The sequence below is a fragment of the Necator americanus genome, chromosome IV, assembly GCF_031761385.1.
Source record: "Necator americanus strain Aroian chromosome IV, whole genome shotgun sequence".
NCBI classification, from domain to species: domain Eukaryota; kingdom Metazoa; phylum Nematoda; class Chromadorea; order Rhabditida; family Ancylostomatidae; genus Necator; species Necator americanus.
In genome coordinates, this window is record NC_087374.1 from 6,735,021 (window position 1) to 6,753,871 (window position 18,851).

Below are 18,851 nucleotides of genomic sequence, written 5' to 3' on the forward strand. Positions count from 1 at the left end.
CTGAATTGAAGTGAACGTGGCGCATCCCAAGCGGATTGATTGAAGCCAGACACTTTATCCTTTATTCTTTATTCTTCCACTAGCTGATGGAAAATCCTACAGGAAAAAAGATCCTTATTAATGCTGATTTCTTTTTTTTTTGTAATTCGGAAAAGCAAAAATCAAATGTCATGAAGCAACCGTGTTGAACTCTTGACATTCGAAAAACTTCGATTAGAATACGATTCATTCTCGCTATGTCCTTCTGCGTGCGTTACGTTACTTAAGACCCGTAGAGTAGCGAAGTGCGAGCTACGAGTTGTTTGGAATTCAAAGAATTGGATTTACTAATTTTTAAACCTCTAGAACGACTCGAATCGATATCATTTTGGTGAGGTAAGTCACTTTGAACTCTTTAAATGTAAAATTCCGCGCTCTCCAAGGCGAAATTGTTAGGATTCCGAACTTCAAAAAACACTGAGAACTACATCGAGACATGCAGCACATTGACTGCATATACCATTAGAAGACAACGGTGCAGCGATGCAGTGAGGTTGTGCTTTGTTCCTGTAAAATGTGGATCAAAATGAGTTTTATTAGTTTATCAGTTTTTCCACTTATCAGTTCCATTGTCGTGGTATCAGAAGTTTGTGGTGATGGTGTAGTTCATTTTTTAAAGTACTTACCAGAAAGCATGCCGGTTCACAGCAAAAGCCAAACTGAAACGAGGGCACTTCTTGCCCCATGTAATGCCACACCTTTTTCCTCTGCAATGTTTTCCTCCGATTTATAATCTTCATTGAAACCTAGTTTTCCATCTCGGAATATTTTGAATGTTCTAATAAATTCCTTCCAGCAAGCACCACTACAGCCGATCGACAAGGATCAATTTCTTCGACAGAAAAGAAATCATCAAAGGAAAAAGAATCCTATGAGTAAGAGTTACTCCTTTTTTTTCACAAAACACGGCAGTGCCACGCCTATAGTCGTGACAAAACGACATAAAGCACGGTGCATTTGCGTACGGGCTCGAAACGGCGCGGTGGAGCGCAGCGGGTGGAACCGAGGTGGGACCATCGCAAACTGCACCGATGGGTGGTGCCAGCAAAGGTCCCAGTACGCTCCTAACCGCTACGCCTCATTGCACCGCCTCGAGAAAAGTCGCGTACGCAATCGCACCGTGCTTCGTGTCGTTCTGACCCCACTCTACGTATAGTAGAGTCAAACAGGCGTGAAGCGCGGTGCGTAGGCGGTTGCGCTCAAAGCGATGCGGTGGAGCGCAGCGGGTGGAATCGAGGTGGGACCATTGCGAAGCGCAGCAAGAAAGGGTGGTAGCAGGGGTCCTCTCTCGATCCTAACCGCTACGCTGCGAGGCGTCGCTTCGAGCACAAGCGCTTACGTAGCGTGCTTCACGTCGCTTTGACCCTACTATAATTTCATACTACGAGTCCCACAGCAAAAATATGCACCAAATGATGGTATTCATTTGCTGCATATTTCTGTTTATGTAGATTTTTGTGTTAGGCTCTCTTGGCACTGGTAGACTGACCCTACCGGAAAGTTGTTCACAAGCATCACATCGTAGACATGTAACTTATTCTATTAAAGGTATCACCTCACGAATCTGAGGTGATGCAGATTTCAGGTGGAATATTTTTATAAGGGATAGTAGATTATGGAGAGGAGGGTGATTCCGTCCATTTCTTCCTAATTGCCGTAAAAAACGGCCTGGAAGATGCGGCACCGCACAAGGCTGGCGCGCTCCAGTCGAACTCCTTGTAGAAAATAGTGCGCCAGAGCCGCATCTTCCGGGCCGTTTTTTACGGCACTTGGGAAGAAATGGACGGAATCACCCACCTCTCCATAATCTACCACCCCGTATAAGAACACTCCACCTGAAATCCGTACCACCTCAGATTCGTGGAGTGATGCCTTTAAATAAGGAATCAGAGGCAATCGTCCGCCCAACGAGTCGACCCATAAGATTGACTATTTGTATTTTGTACTATTATAGCGTTTTTGGGTTGAAAAAGGATTTCGCGTGAAAATTTCTCCTCTTCTGCAGCAGGACTGGTACCGCGAAAGTGCCTAATCGTTAACTAAGCAAGTTTTTTGAGGTCTGAGCTACGAAACATATCTAGTTGATCCGGCTGCTAGGTCTGTATAATCGCCTTAATTACCTAACTATCAGTTTTTGTCAAAATTGAAGTTTTTTTTTTGCCAAAACGTCAAATGTTCCGTCTTTTCAGTTGCAGCGCGCCACCGTTGTACACGCGCAGCATCCTGCTGTGCAGCGGTCGAAAGCCAGAGGTTTTTCTGGACTGCCTATTCAAGTGAAACCTATCAATCGGTTGCTGAGGGACCATAACGTATAAACAGAGGAGTGTTCCAACGCTCCTCGTAGGAAATAAAGCGGTTCCCATGCCATTTCTTAGGGCGATTAGGGAGGGGTGAGCGAAACGAATTCTGATCCTGCACTCTCCAACCCCATCTCTAGCTTTCCCTGCGAATTCCCTAACCACGTCACATTCGTGGTAAGCTGCCTTTAAATTCAATGATGTCAATTTTAGAGCGACTGATGAAGTCTCAATACAAGGACCAAAGAAAAGTGATGGATCCGAGTTTAGAAAGGGATTCAAAGGATGGAGTATAGTTTTTTTTTTCATTAAGATTGTAAAATAAATCCTGAAGGCATGTGAAATCGGATAGTTTGACATTTCAGGTATGTCGGTTTTTTATTTAAGTACAGTCTGGTTCTTTGGAGCTGCATTTTCCGTTTTGATCATGTATCTGCTTCTAATTCAACTCAATGAAAGGCCTCATTTTTTTGGAAGGGGCACTCATATTGGAGGAGTACCGCGTTAGTTAAAGTTGAGAACTTATAGATACTTCAATACACCAACACTTCATCAACTTCCGTTCAGACATACTCTTCGAACCAAATCCTAATCGCTTTGATGTTAGCACTAGGAGTGTGGTTACATTTCGTGCCACGGAACCAGCATCATACGAGAATCTCATGATTCGATACAAGTCAATTCTAAAAGGTTAGTTTAACTTATAAAAACAAACATATTTTTGTTATTATTTATTATTGTGAGGATAAACATAAATTTGCACATAGATATGACCTACGATAGGGATGCTTGCAGCGTAGATGTAACACTGCTAATTAGATTCATTCCTTTTATTATCAATTAAGATCATTCCTAACACTTTCATAGCCTACACGAATCAATAGTATTTAAATTTACAGATTTGTAAATATACTATGACATTTTTTGCTTCTGTCATTTTTTGAAAGGGACGGTAGGAAGGTGAGAGGCGAGGTGGGACCACCGCAAACCGCAACGGTGAGTAGTGCTATGGTTTGCTCTCGATGCTAGCCGCTACGCTCCACAGTGTCGCTTCAAGCGAAGTCGCTTACGCAACTGAACCGTGCTTCATTTCGTTCTGACTCGGCCATGGTAATATGCGCGACGAAGCTCTCTGACGGTACGAAGTCGTAAAAACCTGTCACACTGCACGCTTGTGATAATGAATCCAAGGCTCGTCGTCTGGCGCTGGTGGACGAAAACGAGTGCCTGCACTGGCTGAACTATGGAAGCTGAGGGAGTTCGAAGTTGAATCTGTGCTCTTCGTGAAATGCAGGAACAAATGCGGTACAGCTGAATGTCAGCAGCTAGTCAGATAATGATAGTAGTTCTCGATCTCTGATGGCTCCTTAGAGGGTGCATCCCATTCGTACCTGCCTTCCATGAAGCTGAAAACAGCGCATTCGAAAATTGGAATTGAATAAGAATGAAACATTTGTTTCGTTAAACACACCGCACGGAATTAGATAGCAAACAAACTGCATAAATACGAGATTCACATTGATCACCTTGACTCCCGTTGTTCCTCGAACTGCTTGGGCAGGCTCCAGTAAACCTTCCATTTGTTCCGATCGCGTGCCAGTGTCGTGTCGCCGAATGGTTTCTCCTTTAACGTGGGGCACGAAGAGCACAGAATTTTTCTTTCAAGGACTTTGTGAAGAAGTGCGACTATCGGGTCGGGGGTCTTCCTGTTGCGCGCTTAATATTGCGGCGAAACCAGTCGCTCACAGCTCTAGTCCAACGGTTGTCGTTGAAGCGCATCACGTGTCCGGGCCACCTTATTTTGCTGTACTTGGCAAATGCAGAGGTTTCTCTGGTCCTCGATCGCTGAGACAGAACCTCGAATCCGGTCTCTAACTTACCTGAGATACTCCTTGCATCTCTCTTTCGATTAGGCATTTAATGACGCTCACCGCATTTTCTTCCAATTTTTCCGGACCCTTCAGTCTTACTTTCAGAAAAAGGGGCAGGATCACCATAAACATTTATTGTAAGAGAATTCGATAACCACTGTGCATGTTGCGGTTTTTCCCCAGGAACATCTAACCAGGGAGATTTTTGGAGTCGAAATTGCCCCTATCAGGGCCCCTGATAGACAGTGAAAAACAAGAAACTGATTAAACTTTCTTCCGAGTGTGGTTCTCCTAAGAAGAAGCCCAGATGCACGTGATGTAGCAGATTATCACGTCTTTATCTCACATGAGCGCTGTTATCCATGATCCGTCAGCACTACGCATATGCTAAAAGCAGCTATGAGTCATCAGGGAGTATAAAGATGGCACGAGGTCGAAGATCCTCTGATAACACCCGCCCATAATGAGAGATCATAGCTCAGTAATGTTAACAATGCCACAGGACCGATGGCATTAGAGCAGTTTCTGACCCAGTAGACGTTCTGAACAATGCTTTTTCCTTTCGTGGCAAGACCCTACGGACACATACAAATCCGCTAGATTTTTAGTACTTAAACGCAACATACCACGAAATTGATGATATTAGGATCTCCCCGGGAAAAGAGGATTACCGATGTAAATTAAGAGTATAAGCCCGCAACATTTTTCAGGATGCTCCCAGTCCTCCTGAAAAATGTTTGAGGAAACGACCTTTAAGTTCAATATGATAAAATTTTTCGAATGCCCACTTACTGACAATGGATAATAGATAAAGCCTGAATTATCATGTGTCTGGATTATTATGTGCTCATATTTGAGATGAATATAACATGACGATTGGACCGAAATGCAGCAGAATACGCGGCGTTCTTGACGGAGCACCAACAAACAAATCAGTTTGTCAAGTGGAAGCGGACAGTAAACATGAATTCGGAGAATGCACATTGACCTTGTACTGATAGCAAAAAAAGACTTTTTTGTTGACTTCTTTTTTTCATTAGGAAATCTTCACCATTTCTTATAGAGACAACATAAACAGAGGAATGGGATTCAGTCGAACAGAACCGTGTATAATGCTTCGTTTAACTAGGGTTCGCAGTTCTTCTCCTCGTTTTTTTTTTATCTTTTATTACTTTTGTCTTTTTTTATCATACTTTTTTCTCCTAACAAAATGACTCTGAACTTTTTTCAGATAATTGGATGGTATCCTAATGATTTCAAGGATTCGAATGTGAGTTCGCGTAAACGTGTAGGAATATAAATAAAAACAGAATAAGATAAATAAACATAAATTAAGATAAAAATAAATAGAATAAAATCATAAACTTAACTAAACGTAAATTAATATTAATACCACCGATATTGATTGATATTGATTAGTAGTTTAGGAACGTTCCTGTGAAGCTGGTCCTCATTCTTATTCTCCTCATTCTAATTGTTGCAATAGGAGAAGAATTACCTTCTCATGTACATCAGTTAGTAAATTCTTCAATATATCTGTTTTAAATTGTTGTCTCATTAATTTAAATCTATTTTTTTATTTTTTCACCAACTTATTTTAATTCTTCCATTATTTTTTAATTATGTTATTAGTTTTAAAAGTTCAAATGATGGTATTTAGAGTTCGGTGAATATAAAAATGTTGCCCAGCGATGGCATCTCAACCTGTGCGTACCCATTCTGGAACAAAGCAGGATATCAGCAACCATTTGTTATGCTGAAACTCTCTAATCTAACAGATGGGAAGGCAAGTCTTGCAATGTTCTCCTGGATTGGTGATGTTTATGTTAAAAACATTTAATATGGTCTTTCTAACCGCTTCCATGCCTTTGCAACGAGAATTTGTTAGTTTATTCATCTATTTTTTATGTTTATGAAGTTTATTGATCTATTCTTTGACAAATTTTTACTGATTGGTAAGAAATTATCAAATTCAATTAACAAATTAGTTAGTTAATTAAAATTAATCAAATTATTGAATTACCTATACAACAGAATATTTGAAGAAAACGTTTTACACAAAAACAATCTATTCGTTCAGTCATTTTTGCGAGAAGTTTTCCAGCTTTTGAAAGATTCAAGCATTCAAAAAATAGCGAATTTTGAACTGTCTGTAGGTCAAATATTCGAAGCATCCATCAATGGATTTGAAGTAAACGTTTTTTGCGGAAACCAGATCCGCGCCTTCAACCATTTGAAACAATGAAGCGTTAACCAGCGAATCATTAAACAAGTCTTTTTTGCACAAAATTAGAAATTTAGAAATTATTAGAAATTAGAATTAATTAGAAATCGCAAAATTAGAATCAGAAAAAGAAATTAAATTTAGAGAAATTCAGAAATTTTGAAAAGGAAAGCAAGTGGAACGAACGTTCTGCTTTGAATGTTCTTTTAACTCGCATATAAGAAAAAAGCTCAGATGCGTTATGATGAAATTTGTGATTTTTCAGAATGAAATCCGATGTTCACCTGCACTGGAATCCATAAAGAAATTGGACGATGGCACAGAAAACACGGTTCGCATAACACTCGAGTCGTTACCTGTTTAGAGCACTGTCTGGATGCGAATCAGAGAATTTTTTTTAGAAAAATATAACATTAATGTTCATTATGTCTGTCTAACTGTTAACTTCATAACGATTAAAGATTTTATTTGGAAAAATTCAATGAGATCATTTTTAAATGGCAAAAATATGATGTGATAAAACTGTATTTGGAGGACCAAATAGTTCGGAAACACCCTCGGATAATAACTGAATACGGTGAATTTCATAGTCGTCCACGGCAAAGTTCAAAGCTTCGTAGGTTGAGAATACAATCGAGCTTATTTCGTGCATCTCTTGTTTCCAGAATGATAGGTCTGAAATATATGTACCTCATCGTTTTCCCTGATATTTTTTGGCGAGGTTTTTTTTTCTTCTGGAAAGATCTCCGTAAGTCTTCGTAAATTTCATCGACTGTGGTTCTACACAAAATTAAGTATAGCTGAAGGATTTCTATTCAGTAAATCCTAAGCAGATAACAGCAGTAAGCGGGAAAATCTCACCTCTCGAATTGCTCGTCCCTCATCGGAGAAAAGTACGGCTTGAGAAGATTGAAGTTCACATAACGCTTCACGCGAGCCGCAGGCATTTCATCGTTCATCGTTACGTCTGGATAAGTGGAATATTCTAAGGGAGAAATCATCGATGAAAATGTGAAGAGTGCGGCACCTGATGAGGAGGAGTGAATCCCGACGACAAGTACGGCTGCCAGCACGACGAGAATCCTCATAACTCGAAGCGTTTTCGGCTGGAAAAAAACAGGGCGAAACTAAATCTGTCAGCTATTTTCATCTTCTAGAAATATCGAAAAGACTCCAAGCAAAGTGGGTTTACACTCAAACGGAGGTAAATAATTCAAAGTTCAACGAAGCGGACACGTAAACGTAAAGAATGACTGCAAGAAGCCCTACCAGACGGACTTGAATGGATTCCACAAAAAAGAGGGTAACGAGGGAAAACATAATTTCACCCAATATACTTAATTAATTTTATAACACTAAAGAACTGCAAAAACAAACAGCGAGCAAATTTTAATCTCGTCGTGATCAAAAAAAGAACAGACGACTAGACAGACGAGAAAAAAAGAACAGATGAACACACGATTCTGACACTTGACGGCTTGCCAATATCAATTTAGGAAAAAATTAAAATTTCCTCTGTCTAATCTAAGATTACAAATATAATCAATACAACTGCAATTTATTACAATTATATATGTAATCATACCACATATTATTTGTCTTTTTCTCTCTATTATCCTACTTTATCTAGGAATTGACAGCAGCACATTAACCGAGTGATATTTTAAAAATTCTAATGAAATGTGTAATGTACCTGGTTTAAGGATGGAGGATAAAGTGTCTGGTGGCACTCTGCTCGGGTTGCGCCACCACTTTCCCTCCAAACCAGAGGTTTAAGGACGTGTGACTGAGCTATACAATGACTTGCGGGGACTAACCGATGTGTCAAGTCAGTACTTTTATCCTCCCAGACATGTCTGGTACCATTTTATCGACCCCGGAGGGGATGAAAGGCTTGGTTGGCACTAGATCGGTTTCGACCCATCAAGAGATCGCACATTCAAAGCGAGCGGATCCTCTTACCGATCCGCTCATGTACCTGCTTAGCAGGAAAAATTAGGAGTTTGATGCAGTAAGTCGTATAATTAAAAACGAGAAATTTTCTAAATGGATTTTATTATGAAATTGAAGAGACTACGTGGTGGAAGAGGGAAATGTTTAATGATTACCAAAATAAACTACTTCCAGCCATTTAGTTCGCTTTATTTCAAAAAAAAAATGTACCTAACAGAATGATGCTTTGAGGTGCGAGGTAATTATTGAAAAGGATGAGCACGGATGATAGAATAGAACTGTTCCGAATGGTTTAATATAGGCACATAACTATCTACTACTGTTTTACAGAAGTTGGTTTTGCATTAAAGCAATTGCATAAAGCCTCTTTCAAGCGTAATTTATTATTATTGGGAAAGTAGAGTGGAAAATCTGGTCACATAGTGTAATTCAGGTCGCAAATCCTTTGGGGAGAAAGAACGTTCTGATCTCAGTCTGTTCTCTTGTGGCTATTAATAAAATGTAATCCTTGTTAATTTGTTGCCTCTACAGCATTGGTGTTAGGATATCCTATCCATAATAATTAGGTCTCGTGACATCGAAAGTCGCAGAGTATTGAAGGATAAATACGAGAAGTGCTTAGCGTTGATCGATTCCTTGTGGATTAATTTAATTTAGACTTGCCTAAGGTTTTTGAGTATTTGAGCATGCGACCTACACAATGACCTGCGGGAACAAATCACTGTGCCGAGATAATTTCCTTATTTTCTCGACCAATCTACTACAAATTTATCTATTCACTGAGGGATAAAAATCTTGATTGGTTGGGAAAAAATTTCGGCTACATTTCTTTATTAGCATCGTGGATTAATTTTTCAACTTTTTTTTTTAGATTGACACACCGTGGATTCAGAATGAGTTGTTTTAGAATTGCAAAAAAGAATTTCTGAGACTTTCTTGAGTTTCCCATGTGTCCCTACAATCATCATCTTCCACAAGATCCAATTCTATGATAAACTCAAAAACAGTTGACAACGTCGTTGAAAATGACATTCATTGACATTTCCATCTTCAAAATTTCAGACATTCTCTGACATTTTCTAAGATCTCCTTATGATACCCACGTGTTGTTCTCCACCATGAAAACAGTGGGTGCATATGTCAAGTTAGCTGTTTAAATCGCTATCGGAGAAAGTTTAGTACATACTGGATATCAATAACAAAATTATCGACTGTGGATCAACATCAGAAGGAAAATCAGAGGCGACCGACAAGTAAGAGCTGCTCTCGTGCCCATGAAATTCAAGATTTTAAATTTTTCAATCTTAAATTTTAATATAAAGACAAGTTATCAATCGTGGCGATGTTAAGAATGCATCAGCGTTAATACAACCGAAGCAAGATGATTTTTAAACACGTTTCCCTCAAGTTTCAGCTGTTTTCAAGCGAGTAGAAAGAGTGAAAGAGAACAAGGTTAGCAAATTAGCAAGAAATATCTTAATACCTTAAAAGAGTTACATCAAGAAGACAATTCTAGAAATTGCAATAAAATAGGAAGTAACGCTTACGGAGATATTGGTTACACAGTAGGAAGTTCAGGCTTAACAGACCAAGTGTTCAAAGCATTAGGGACCAACTTAAAACCATGGAAACACACTACAATCAACGTTTGTAGGATTAAGGCTACTTTCACCTGTCCCAATCTCTTGTGCTTCTTATGAAGATCCTGAACCAGTTCGTGAACCCGGTGTGAACTTTAGAATTGTGTCAGCATTTAACCAATATCGAAATCAACAGCATAGAAACTTAACTAGGCATCAATGGCAAGGGTTTCGAGAAGTCCGAGAACTAACATCTAATGGAGCACTGCCTATCTGGATGAACGAAAAGGGAGGGGAATTCGTAGCTATGTTACGTCAAACACTAGACCTAGAAATAGCGGAGCGGCATTCATCGGGCAATACCCTCTGTCGCCCAGTTAGAGAAAAAGATTTTACTGCAAAATGGAAACGTCTGAACCATGTTTGGATGAGCGTCGGTAAGAATGGTGGGATTCATGAAAGGTTTCTTAGCAGGATAAAAATAGAAACATCAAACTGCCCCTCCTTTTACAACCTGATTAAAACGCATACGCTTACAAGGAACGACCCACGATCAATGTCAGCGAAGATTTATAAAATAGGGCCAAAAATAAGTTGTGTGGTAGGACCAACCCACTATCTCTTTGTTTCTAAATAGAATTGTGAGTCAACTTATACCAAAGGTGTCCTGTCATCTATCAAGCAGTTCACAGTTCCTTCCTTAAAAATGCCAGATTCGAACAAAATTGTGTCATGGAGTCATTTGAAGTGACGTCTTTGAAACAAATGTTGAAAACAAACAAGCGCTACACAAGTTATCTAAAATGCTAGGTAGACACATAAAGCACTTTTGGTCTAATCGAGCAACGCATAATGGCCTTGATCAACGAATGCCTTCAGTGCAACATTTTCAAATGGTCAGGAAAATACTGCTCTCAAATAAGACGATTTGCTATGGGCCGAAGGCTTGCTCAAGTTTTTGCCGTTTGCTTTATGAGCACAATAGAACAACTTTACTGTGAAATCAACGCAATCCAAAATGAATGAATGCTTCAGAATTTTGAATGAGTAATTGGAGTGCACAAAACTTCCTAGAAAACAATCAAACAATGGTTGGCTGCCTTATTTAAATGCTCAAATAAAACTGCACAGTGGCATTACAGGTGTGAAATGGTATCGCAAAGAGAATTCAAAAAAACATACTGATAAACGCAATCTCGGTTCGTCCCCTTGGGATTAAAAGGCAGTTGTCCGCAATATGATCAACAATGAGGTAGACAACGTGAGGAATCACTAAAACTAGCCATAAGGATAGGTAGTTTAAACGGTTACACTAAACAGAAATCCAACATTCGATCTCGACCTAGAAAAGAAGCATTGAGAAGCGCACATGAAGGTAGGATTCTCCTCTGCATCCTCATGGTCTCCAATTCCTTCACTGCTGCGAGTTCCGGGTTCTTTCGCGAGCAAAGTTTCAAGATGATGTTATATAAGTGGACATCCCGCACGAAAACATCAAGCGATAGTAGGTTCGTAATAGACTCTACGATAGACTATCAACACCGCAGTGTTGCGTTGTTTGTCCATTCGGTAAAACTGAAGATTGCACGAAGATCGGAATAACCTACCAGATAGAATACTTGATATGCAATGACATCTCTATTGGAGAAACTGAAAGAATTCTGAGCCTGTGTATCAAAGAGCGCTTGTCTAGTGAAAGGAATGGAAACATGATGACACTATTAGGCCGTCACAAGAATGATAAACATGATGGAACTGAGTCTGAAATAAAGCGGAGGACAACAGCCCACAAGAAAGAAATATCTGCTAGGAAGGCATTGGAAGCATTGGAAGCGATCCTGGATTCCTACCTGTAATCCATCCATGAATAACATAAATGAGCGCTTATCAATATAAAATCTAAATGATATATTTCCATATGTACAACCTCTTGTACAGTACAAAGTTGTTTACAAATTCCATAACTTAACTATGAGATATATCAGTGAGGCTTTGATGTTCTTATCACTGCAAGTCATCGAACAACAACGACTACTTAACCTTTATGAGGATTTCCGTCAAGAATCCATTCATGAGTAACAAAGAAGGGCTCTTATCAATTACTAATGACTTAGCGCCGTTCGTAACACTCCATAGCTATAAGATTGTCCCACATGCAATTCCTCAACACTATCCAGACACCAGTGCTGAAGCATACTGAGCAGCTGCGCAGTGCGTAGATATCATTCACCTTGGTACAATCTATACATACGACAATCTATAAGAACACGATGGTTCACCAACCCTGCTAGTCGGTGCGACTGGTCGGTTTGTTTTTACTTTTGGAGTTCTTGCGTAGTGTAATTAGAACGATATCGAGGCTTGACAAGGAGTGAGGAGGAGTTTGATGGGACATACAAAGCATTAAATACCTCGAATCACATTCAGCCCTTTGATAAAGACGAAGTTATCGAAAAGTCAGGCCATAATGAAGTTTCACCAATAACCTCGTTGGCAAAACAAGAAAGCGTAAATACGGCCTGAAGAACTTTATGACCAAAGAAGCTGAGAATTTGCTTCTAGTACCTCTCTAATTAGGCCCAAAACAAGCGAAAACCTTCAATTTACGATTGGCCTTCAGACATTGGAACGAAAAAGATGGCAAATGAAAATAAAAAATATGTTATTGAGTTATTAGCATACTTATCAATAGACCGAAATTTGAATAAAGTATATTGTCATACTAAGTGATAAATAACATCTTACAGTTTTTTTTTTCAAAAAATGGACTCGTGTCTGTATCAGATTAAGGCATAAGCGATGACGTTTTTTTTAGATTTAAACCCGCGCACAGAAAAAAAGAATACGTTATATAACACCGTTTTTTTGAAACATTTTTATTATACATATTTTTTAAATTTATTTCTTTCTATTGGTATTTGTTATTATTCGTATTTCTACCTTCTTATTATTTATTCTTCTTTACCTTCTTCTTATTATTTATTCTTCTTTACCTTCTTCTTCTTCTTATTTTTTCCTCTACAGGATAGCGTTTTTGGTTTTTCATGCAGATTTAATTTTTGTGAATTTTATCAGATCAATTTTATATTATACAGTAGATTCGACTGCGCTCTAGCATCTGGCGTCCTTTTTACGCTAGCAGCACTATAGAACAAGAAAGGATAAGTGTACAAGTCTGGAAATGAGGAACGATATGGTAAAGAAATCCAAGAAATTCTGCACAATTATGCGGTTTATATAGAGTTATGTAAATTAAGTTGGTTTCCGAGATTACGCAGTTCCTGTTTTCTGTAAGATGATCCCAGAACTCCTTTGTTTTTTCCGCGTTATCCGCGCTAGTTTTGGTCGAACCGGCTGGCATTTATAGAATTAGTAGATAGAATCTTCAGTAGTGAAAATTAGGCGAATAAAGAAGTTAACAAAAGTACAAGGTGTAGTCTTCTCCTTGCGTCGATCTACAAACACCTGCCTTTATTTAAATTTTAAAAAATTCGTTTTTTTAGAGAACTTGGAATAACTAGAAAAAAGAGGTGCATGGTATAGTAATCTCTTACCGTTGATCTCCAATCACCTGGCTTATTTAATGTGTATAAATTCCTTTCTGTTTTGAAAAATTCAAAATAATTAAAACAAAAAATAATTAGTAAACAAAAATCTTTAAAAAACAGAAATGTGGTTAGAGTTTAACAGAAAAAAAAAGAAAAAGGTTCTGATCATGTGGTTGAATCAAAGTTAAGAGACAGATGCAAACAAGAATTTTGTCGGTTCTCAGAAAGGAGTGTCTTGTTGCGAGCTCTTTCAGGATTTCAGGGTTTCAGGGGGCGGAAATTTAGCGAGATCTGTGTATGTGCGTGAAGACATGCGGTACAGCAAATATTTGCAAGAAATGACAGAGAAATGTCCTCGCACTCGTTCAAATTTAATGGTTTTTTCAATTCGTTTAAGTGAAATTAGACGTAACGTCAAGCGCACATTTTTTTAAAGTAACAAAAAAAGACGAACAGATAAAACAGATATTCGAATATGTACTTTGTTTGAAGGAACGAATGTGGATTTGATGCAGCTTTTCGTGTGTGAAGAATCACTCTGAATCACAGCGACAACCGTTGATTGGAATCATATTTTCCTGTTGTGCATTTGTCGTAAACAATTAGCTCCACCTCCACACATACATACATCATTTAATTTCAGTAAATTTCTTCATGGAATAGCAGAGGATCACTGGCTTTCGCTTAATTTTCTTAGATTTTCGATCAGTTACAAGAGAAACGAATCTAACTAACAAAATTCGTCATAATGTATTGGAAATTCCAAGGCGTTCTCCTTACGGCGGAGAGGTTTCCCGTTCTTGACGTCGAGGAAACCATGTGAGTAAAAGTGAAGACTCATGTGGTTAGAAACGTTCAATTCGACTAAATTCCATTTTCCTTGTTTCTCCGTTTTTTCTTCGCTGTTTTTCCTCATCTTTCGTTTTATTTTTTTCCTGCAGCAGCAGGTTTTTTTCGATAAGCTTTGCAAAAATATAAAATATAAAAATATATGAATATGAAATATTAAAATATACAATAATATAATACTATGGTAAACCATCGCCAATAAACTGTAACGTTCTGCAAAAATCAGCGTAAAGGATAAGGGATAAAGTCACTGGCGTATCAATCCGCTTGAGATTTGCCTCAAGTTCAATTCAGAATCGTTTGAGGTTTACGAACGTGTAACTGCTCTATACAATGACTTACGGGGGCCAGCCGATCATTAATTCAGTGTTTTTATCTCCACAGATGGGTTCGGTACCAATTTATCGACCTCGGAAGGATGAAGGGATTGGTTTGCTCTACGGCGGTTGCGAACTATCGACCGTGTGACTACAACGGACCTCTAGGCGACTGCACCACCGCCACCCTAAAAATCAGCGTTGCAAACCCTACTAAAAATTATCTTAAATGGTACATGAGAAGAGAAATTTGAATACACCAATTTTTTTCCAGGAAATGGATTTGAAGCTTTGAAAAGCGCCATAATTCAATAAGTATCTGACTTGTCTTATTTGAATTAACTTGATGCTTAACTGAAAATCAACAGCTAACCCATCATCATTAACCTACCATCCATTATTAACCAATTATCATCAGTTTTCCCATCCTCATATATCAAGGATGACCTCTATCTGTGAATTTCAAAGTACTAGAAATAACTTTACCTGGAAGATAACTTTTCAAGGACTTTTTCACGTATTTCTCCTTGTTCACAGCTTTCTAAAGCGTACGGAAGTTCGCTCATTGTTAGACTTCGCATTCACTGAATACGTGTTGAGAAGGCATGGTTCCATTGTTAAGGAACGATTTTAAAGTGTTAAAGTTCCAGGAATTGTCAAATCTGTCCCATTTTTGCAATTAAAGTAGCAATAGCAAGTAGAAAAGTAGCAATTAAAAAACGAAAATTTCTCACCTTCCAGGCAAAGCTATTCCTGAAAAAAAAATCAAAAATTTTTATCTTTTTCTTGATTTGTTTGAGTAGCCAAGATCACTACTAATCTTTATCAAAAGCTTAGAAACGTTTTCACGTATCTTCATTTTTAACTCTCTATTTGCTTAAAATTGTTTCATATGTTAATTTACCAAGCAAAAAAAAAAGCCGCAGAAATTCTTTCTGACTTTAGCTTTTATGGGAACTAGAGTATAAACGCACCTGACAAAATAAAAACAGCAAAGTGGATGCAACTAAGCACTTTAGTTCATGAAATTCACTTCTCTTTTTCATTTCTTTCACTTCTGCTGGAAAAAAATGAGAAAATAAAAAAAGAAGATGAACTCATTTAAGAAGAAATGCAGGTTTTTTGTTCCATTGGTTTCAACACTCATTTATGTCAGTAAAGTAAAACTTTCGCTTGAATTATTACTGATTACTAATGAAAAGTTTTATTTTATGCACGTTCTAAATATTTATATAGAATTTATATCTATATCTACATATTCATATCGCATATTTAATTTATATCTATATCTATATATTCATATCGCATTTTTAAACAATTCGATATATATTCTGTTCAGTCTCAATTTTTATCAAATCTACTTTTACGATATCCTTTAAACTTGTCATTATTTTTTTTACTATTTAAATATCATTTTGAATGCATTTATTATGAAAATTATTCGCTCATTCAACGTCATTTTTTGACAAAAGTTTGGTTTTTTAAAAGTTTTTTTTTCAAAGTTCTGTATGCATTGAAGAGATCACTTTGGAAGAAAGGCGATAAAGGGCTTTTTTTTGAAACCATAAGAATCGAAAACGAATTAACACGAATTTTTGATGCAAACCAATAGATCAGAACTAAAGATGTACATTTAATTCTTATTTATTTTTTATTTTTTAATTCGATTTTTCTGTGCGCATTATACATACATATATTGTATATTGTATACCTGTATACAAGGAAATCACAACAATTCTACTTTGGTTGGAGAAAGTCTGAAAACCCACAAATACGTCCCTAATATCTTAACGAAAATAAACTACGTTTATTACGCGTTTCTTAACAACCGAAAAAAAACTTCTAAGCACATGAAACACCCCTAAATAATTTTAGAAACAATGTAATGCCATGAATACCAGAAACAACATCGATGCCGATGAGAAAAAAAATAGAAGGCTGCGTGGGAGCTGTGAAGATCGACTAAAATAACCAATGAAAGTCGAAATCCTCGTGGAAAATAGTGCGCAAGAACGCCCGAAGCCGTATCTTCCGGGCCGTTTTTTACGGAAATTAGGAAGAAATTGACGGAATCACCCTCCTCTCCATAATCTACTATTCATTATAAGAATACTCCACCTAAAATCTGCACCAACTCAGATTCGTGGTGTGATGTCTTCAATGTGCGCCTTTATACGACTTTGTGGTTGTCGTGAACTCAAACTCTGCGATTTTGAAGATGGGGTTATGTGCTAATGCACCTACTTAGTCGGCTAAGAAAACTATAACAAGAGCTTCTCCTACGATCAAATCAAGGTGCAGCACGTCCAAGGTACCCAGGTAGCAGTACGAATTGATAAAAGTGCAAGGACAGTACTCAAACAATATAGTGATTTGCTTTGAAAATGACACTCTGCGAAGCAAACGTCCAACAGTCGTACACCTGGCGAACAATATCATTTTTTCCACATTTATGAGCAATCATTAATACCATCAGATAAAGTTGCGAGGGTCCAAAATCTTACACCCTCGTAGAGCAGCGAAAGTGAACGAGACGACTCTTTAACTATAGCTCGACTAGGTCCTGACAGGAAATACACAACCTGTCAACCATTCGGAAGAAGTTCGACCAGGATAATTGCCTAGCACTTCTCTGCCTGATGAGCACCAGAAAGGTACCGTTGAGGAGTTCCATCTTAACAAAAGATCGACATGACAATCCTGAAAAAAAGAAAGATGCGAAAAAATATGCCGCTAAAGGGAGCACGGACCTAGAAAAACCTTAAATGCATCGCCCCACGAATCTGAGGTGGTACGATTTTTAGGTGGTGTATTCGTATACGGGAGATATACAGTAGATTAAGGAAAGAGGGTGACTCCGTCCATTTCATCCTAATTGCCGTAAAAATGGCTCGGAAGATGCGGCACGTGCACAATGCTGGCGCGCTCCAGTCGAACTCCTTGTAGAAAATAGTGCGCCAAAACGCCCAAAGCCGTATCTCGTGAAATCCATACCACCTCAGATTCGTGGAGTGGTGCTTTTAATGACCCACCCAATGTGCTTTGGATCCCGCAAAAAAAAACCAGGAGAAAAATTTTGTGTATCTGTGAAGACAAGATCCATGTACAATTCTCTTTTGACGTCCATATTTGTCAGCCTCTTTACTGTCTGTGTCACTCCCACTGCCACCTAACTATTCACATACACCGCGGTCAGCAGAGAACCAGTGGCAGGGTCGGTGATTTTGGTTGTGTCCAGAAAAATTACGAATAGAAAGTCTAGTGGAGACGAAGGAATTAGCGAAGTGACGAAGTGCTGGCATCGCTTCCTCCGTCTGGGATTCGTGAGACGATGATGATCACTTGTTGAGTAGGAGTCGAGAGAAGTATCCCTGACTATCTGACGCTGTCATAATTTAATTCCACAGAAACATAACCCTCGCTGATCCTAGGAATCACAGAAGAATTTCACTGTTAGGTGCTTCGTGCAGTACTTTGGAGAGGATTATGTTGAACCAGCTTATCGAACATCGCAAGGAAACGACGCGCGACGAACAAGCCGGATCTCGTCTTGGCCTCTGTGCGACTGATCTGTGTACATTGTTAAGAAAGTGATCGAATTGTGGCAGTATGTAATTGGTTCTTCTGCAGCTCGTAGTGTTTTCGACTGTTCTCATCGATACCCGTGCTTTCAGCGCACACAGCGCCGATGAAACCAGGAAACTTCATCCCTGGCTAACTGGCGACGTCAATCGCCAGTTATGGTCAATCTCCGCAGTTTTCAGATAGCGTGGTATAGTCCTCGTTTTTAGCTACGAGTTTTTTTGCACCACCACCGAAGGTATAGCCTATGATTACTTTAAAATTTCCTGAATTGGTTTGCGGTCCGGTTTTGTTCAAAAACACGTTCTTTATACAAAAGAAATTTTTTTTTCCAATTGAATAGCTTTTTAAAAGTCCCTTCCATCTCAGCGTTCTCGTTCTATTCGTATGTGGTTAGTTGTTCCAAGATAATAGGCGTTGATGAGACCACTCCCTTAAAGGCATCACTCCACGAATCTGAGGTGGTACGGATTTTAGGAGGAGTATCCGTATACGATGGGCGGGTGTAGTGTAGCGGTTAGGGGTTCCGCTTACTGCACAATCGATCGGAGGTTCAAATCCGCCCTAGTGCTCACCAAGTCTTTTATCCCT

General features: G+C 38.6%; 2 protein-coding genes across 3 annotated transcripts; one reads left to right on the forward strand and one right to left on the reverse strand.

Annotated features, from left to right (window-relative positions):
- Window positions 1–673: 673 nt before the first annotated feature.
- On the forward strand, window positions 674–6,795 carry RB195_000540 (uncharacterized protein; the record flags this gene model as incomplete). The annotated part of the gene is made up of 11 exons (XM_064196947.1): window positions 674–725; window positions 836–914; window positions 2,550–2,626; window positions 2,702–2,839; window positions 2,904–3,026; window positions 5,066–5,198; window positions 5,271–5,337; window positions 5,439–5,477; window positions 5,635–5,721; window positions 5,868–5,993; window positions 6,697–6,795. 11 exons carry the CDS (start codon window positions 674–676, stop codon window positions 6,793–6,795), a joined length of 1,020 nt encoding a protein of 339 aa, XP_064052828.1.
- Window positions 6,796–7,015: 220 nt separating this feature from the next.
- On the reverse strand, window positions 7,016–11,829 carry RB195_000541 (uncharacterized protein; the record flags this gene model as incomplete). 2 transcript variants are annotated; one of them, XM_064196949.1, is made up of 4 exons in its annotated part: window positions 7,016–7,106; window positions 7,293–7,398; window positions 7,459–7,537; window positions 11,815–11,829. In XM_064196949.1, the coding sequence occupies 4 exons, from the start codon at window positions 11,827–11,829 to the stop codon at window positions 7,016–7,018; spliced, it is 291 nt and encodes a 96-aa protein (XP_064052829.1). The 2 variants fall into 2 exon arrangements, with proteins under 2 accessions (XP_064052829.1, XP_064052830.1); XM_064196948.1 differs by lacking the exon at window positions 11,815–11,829 and adding an exon at window positions 8,394–8,405.
- Between the last annotated feature and the right edge of the window lie 7,022 nt (window positions 11,830–18,851).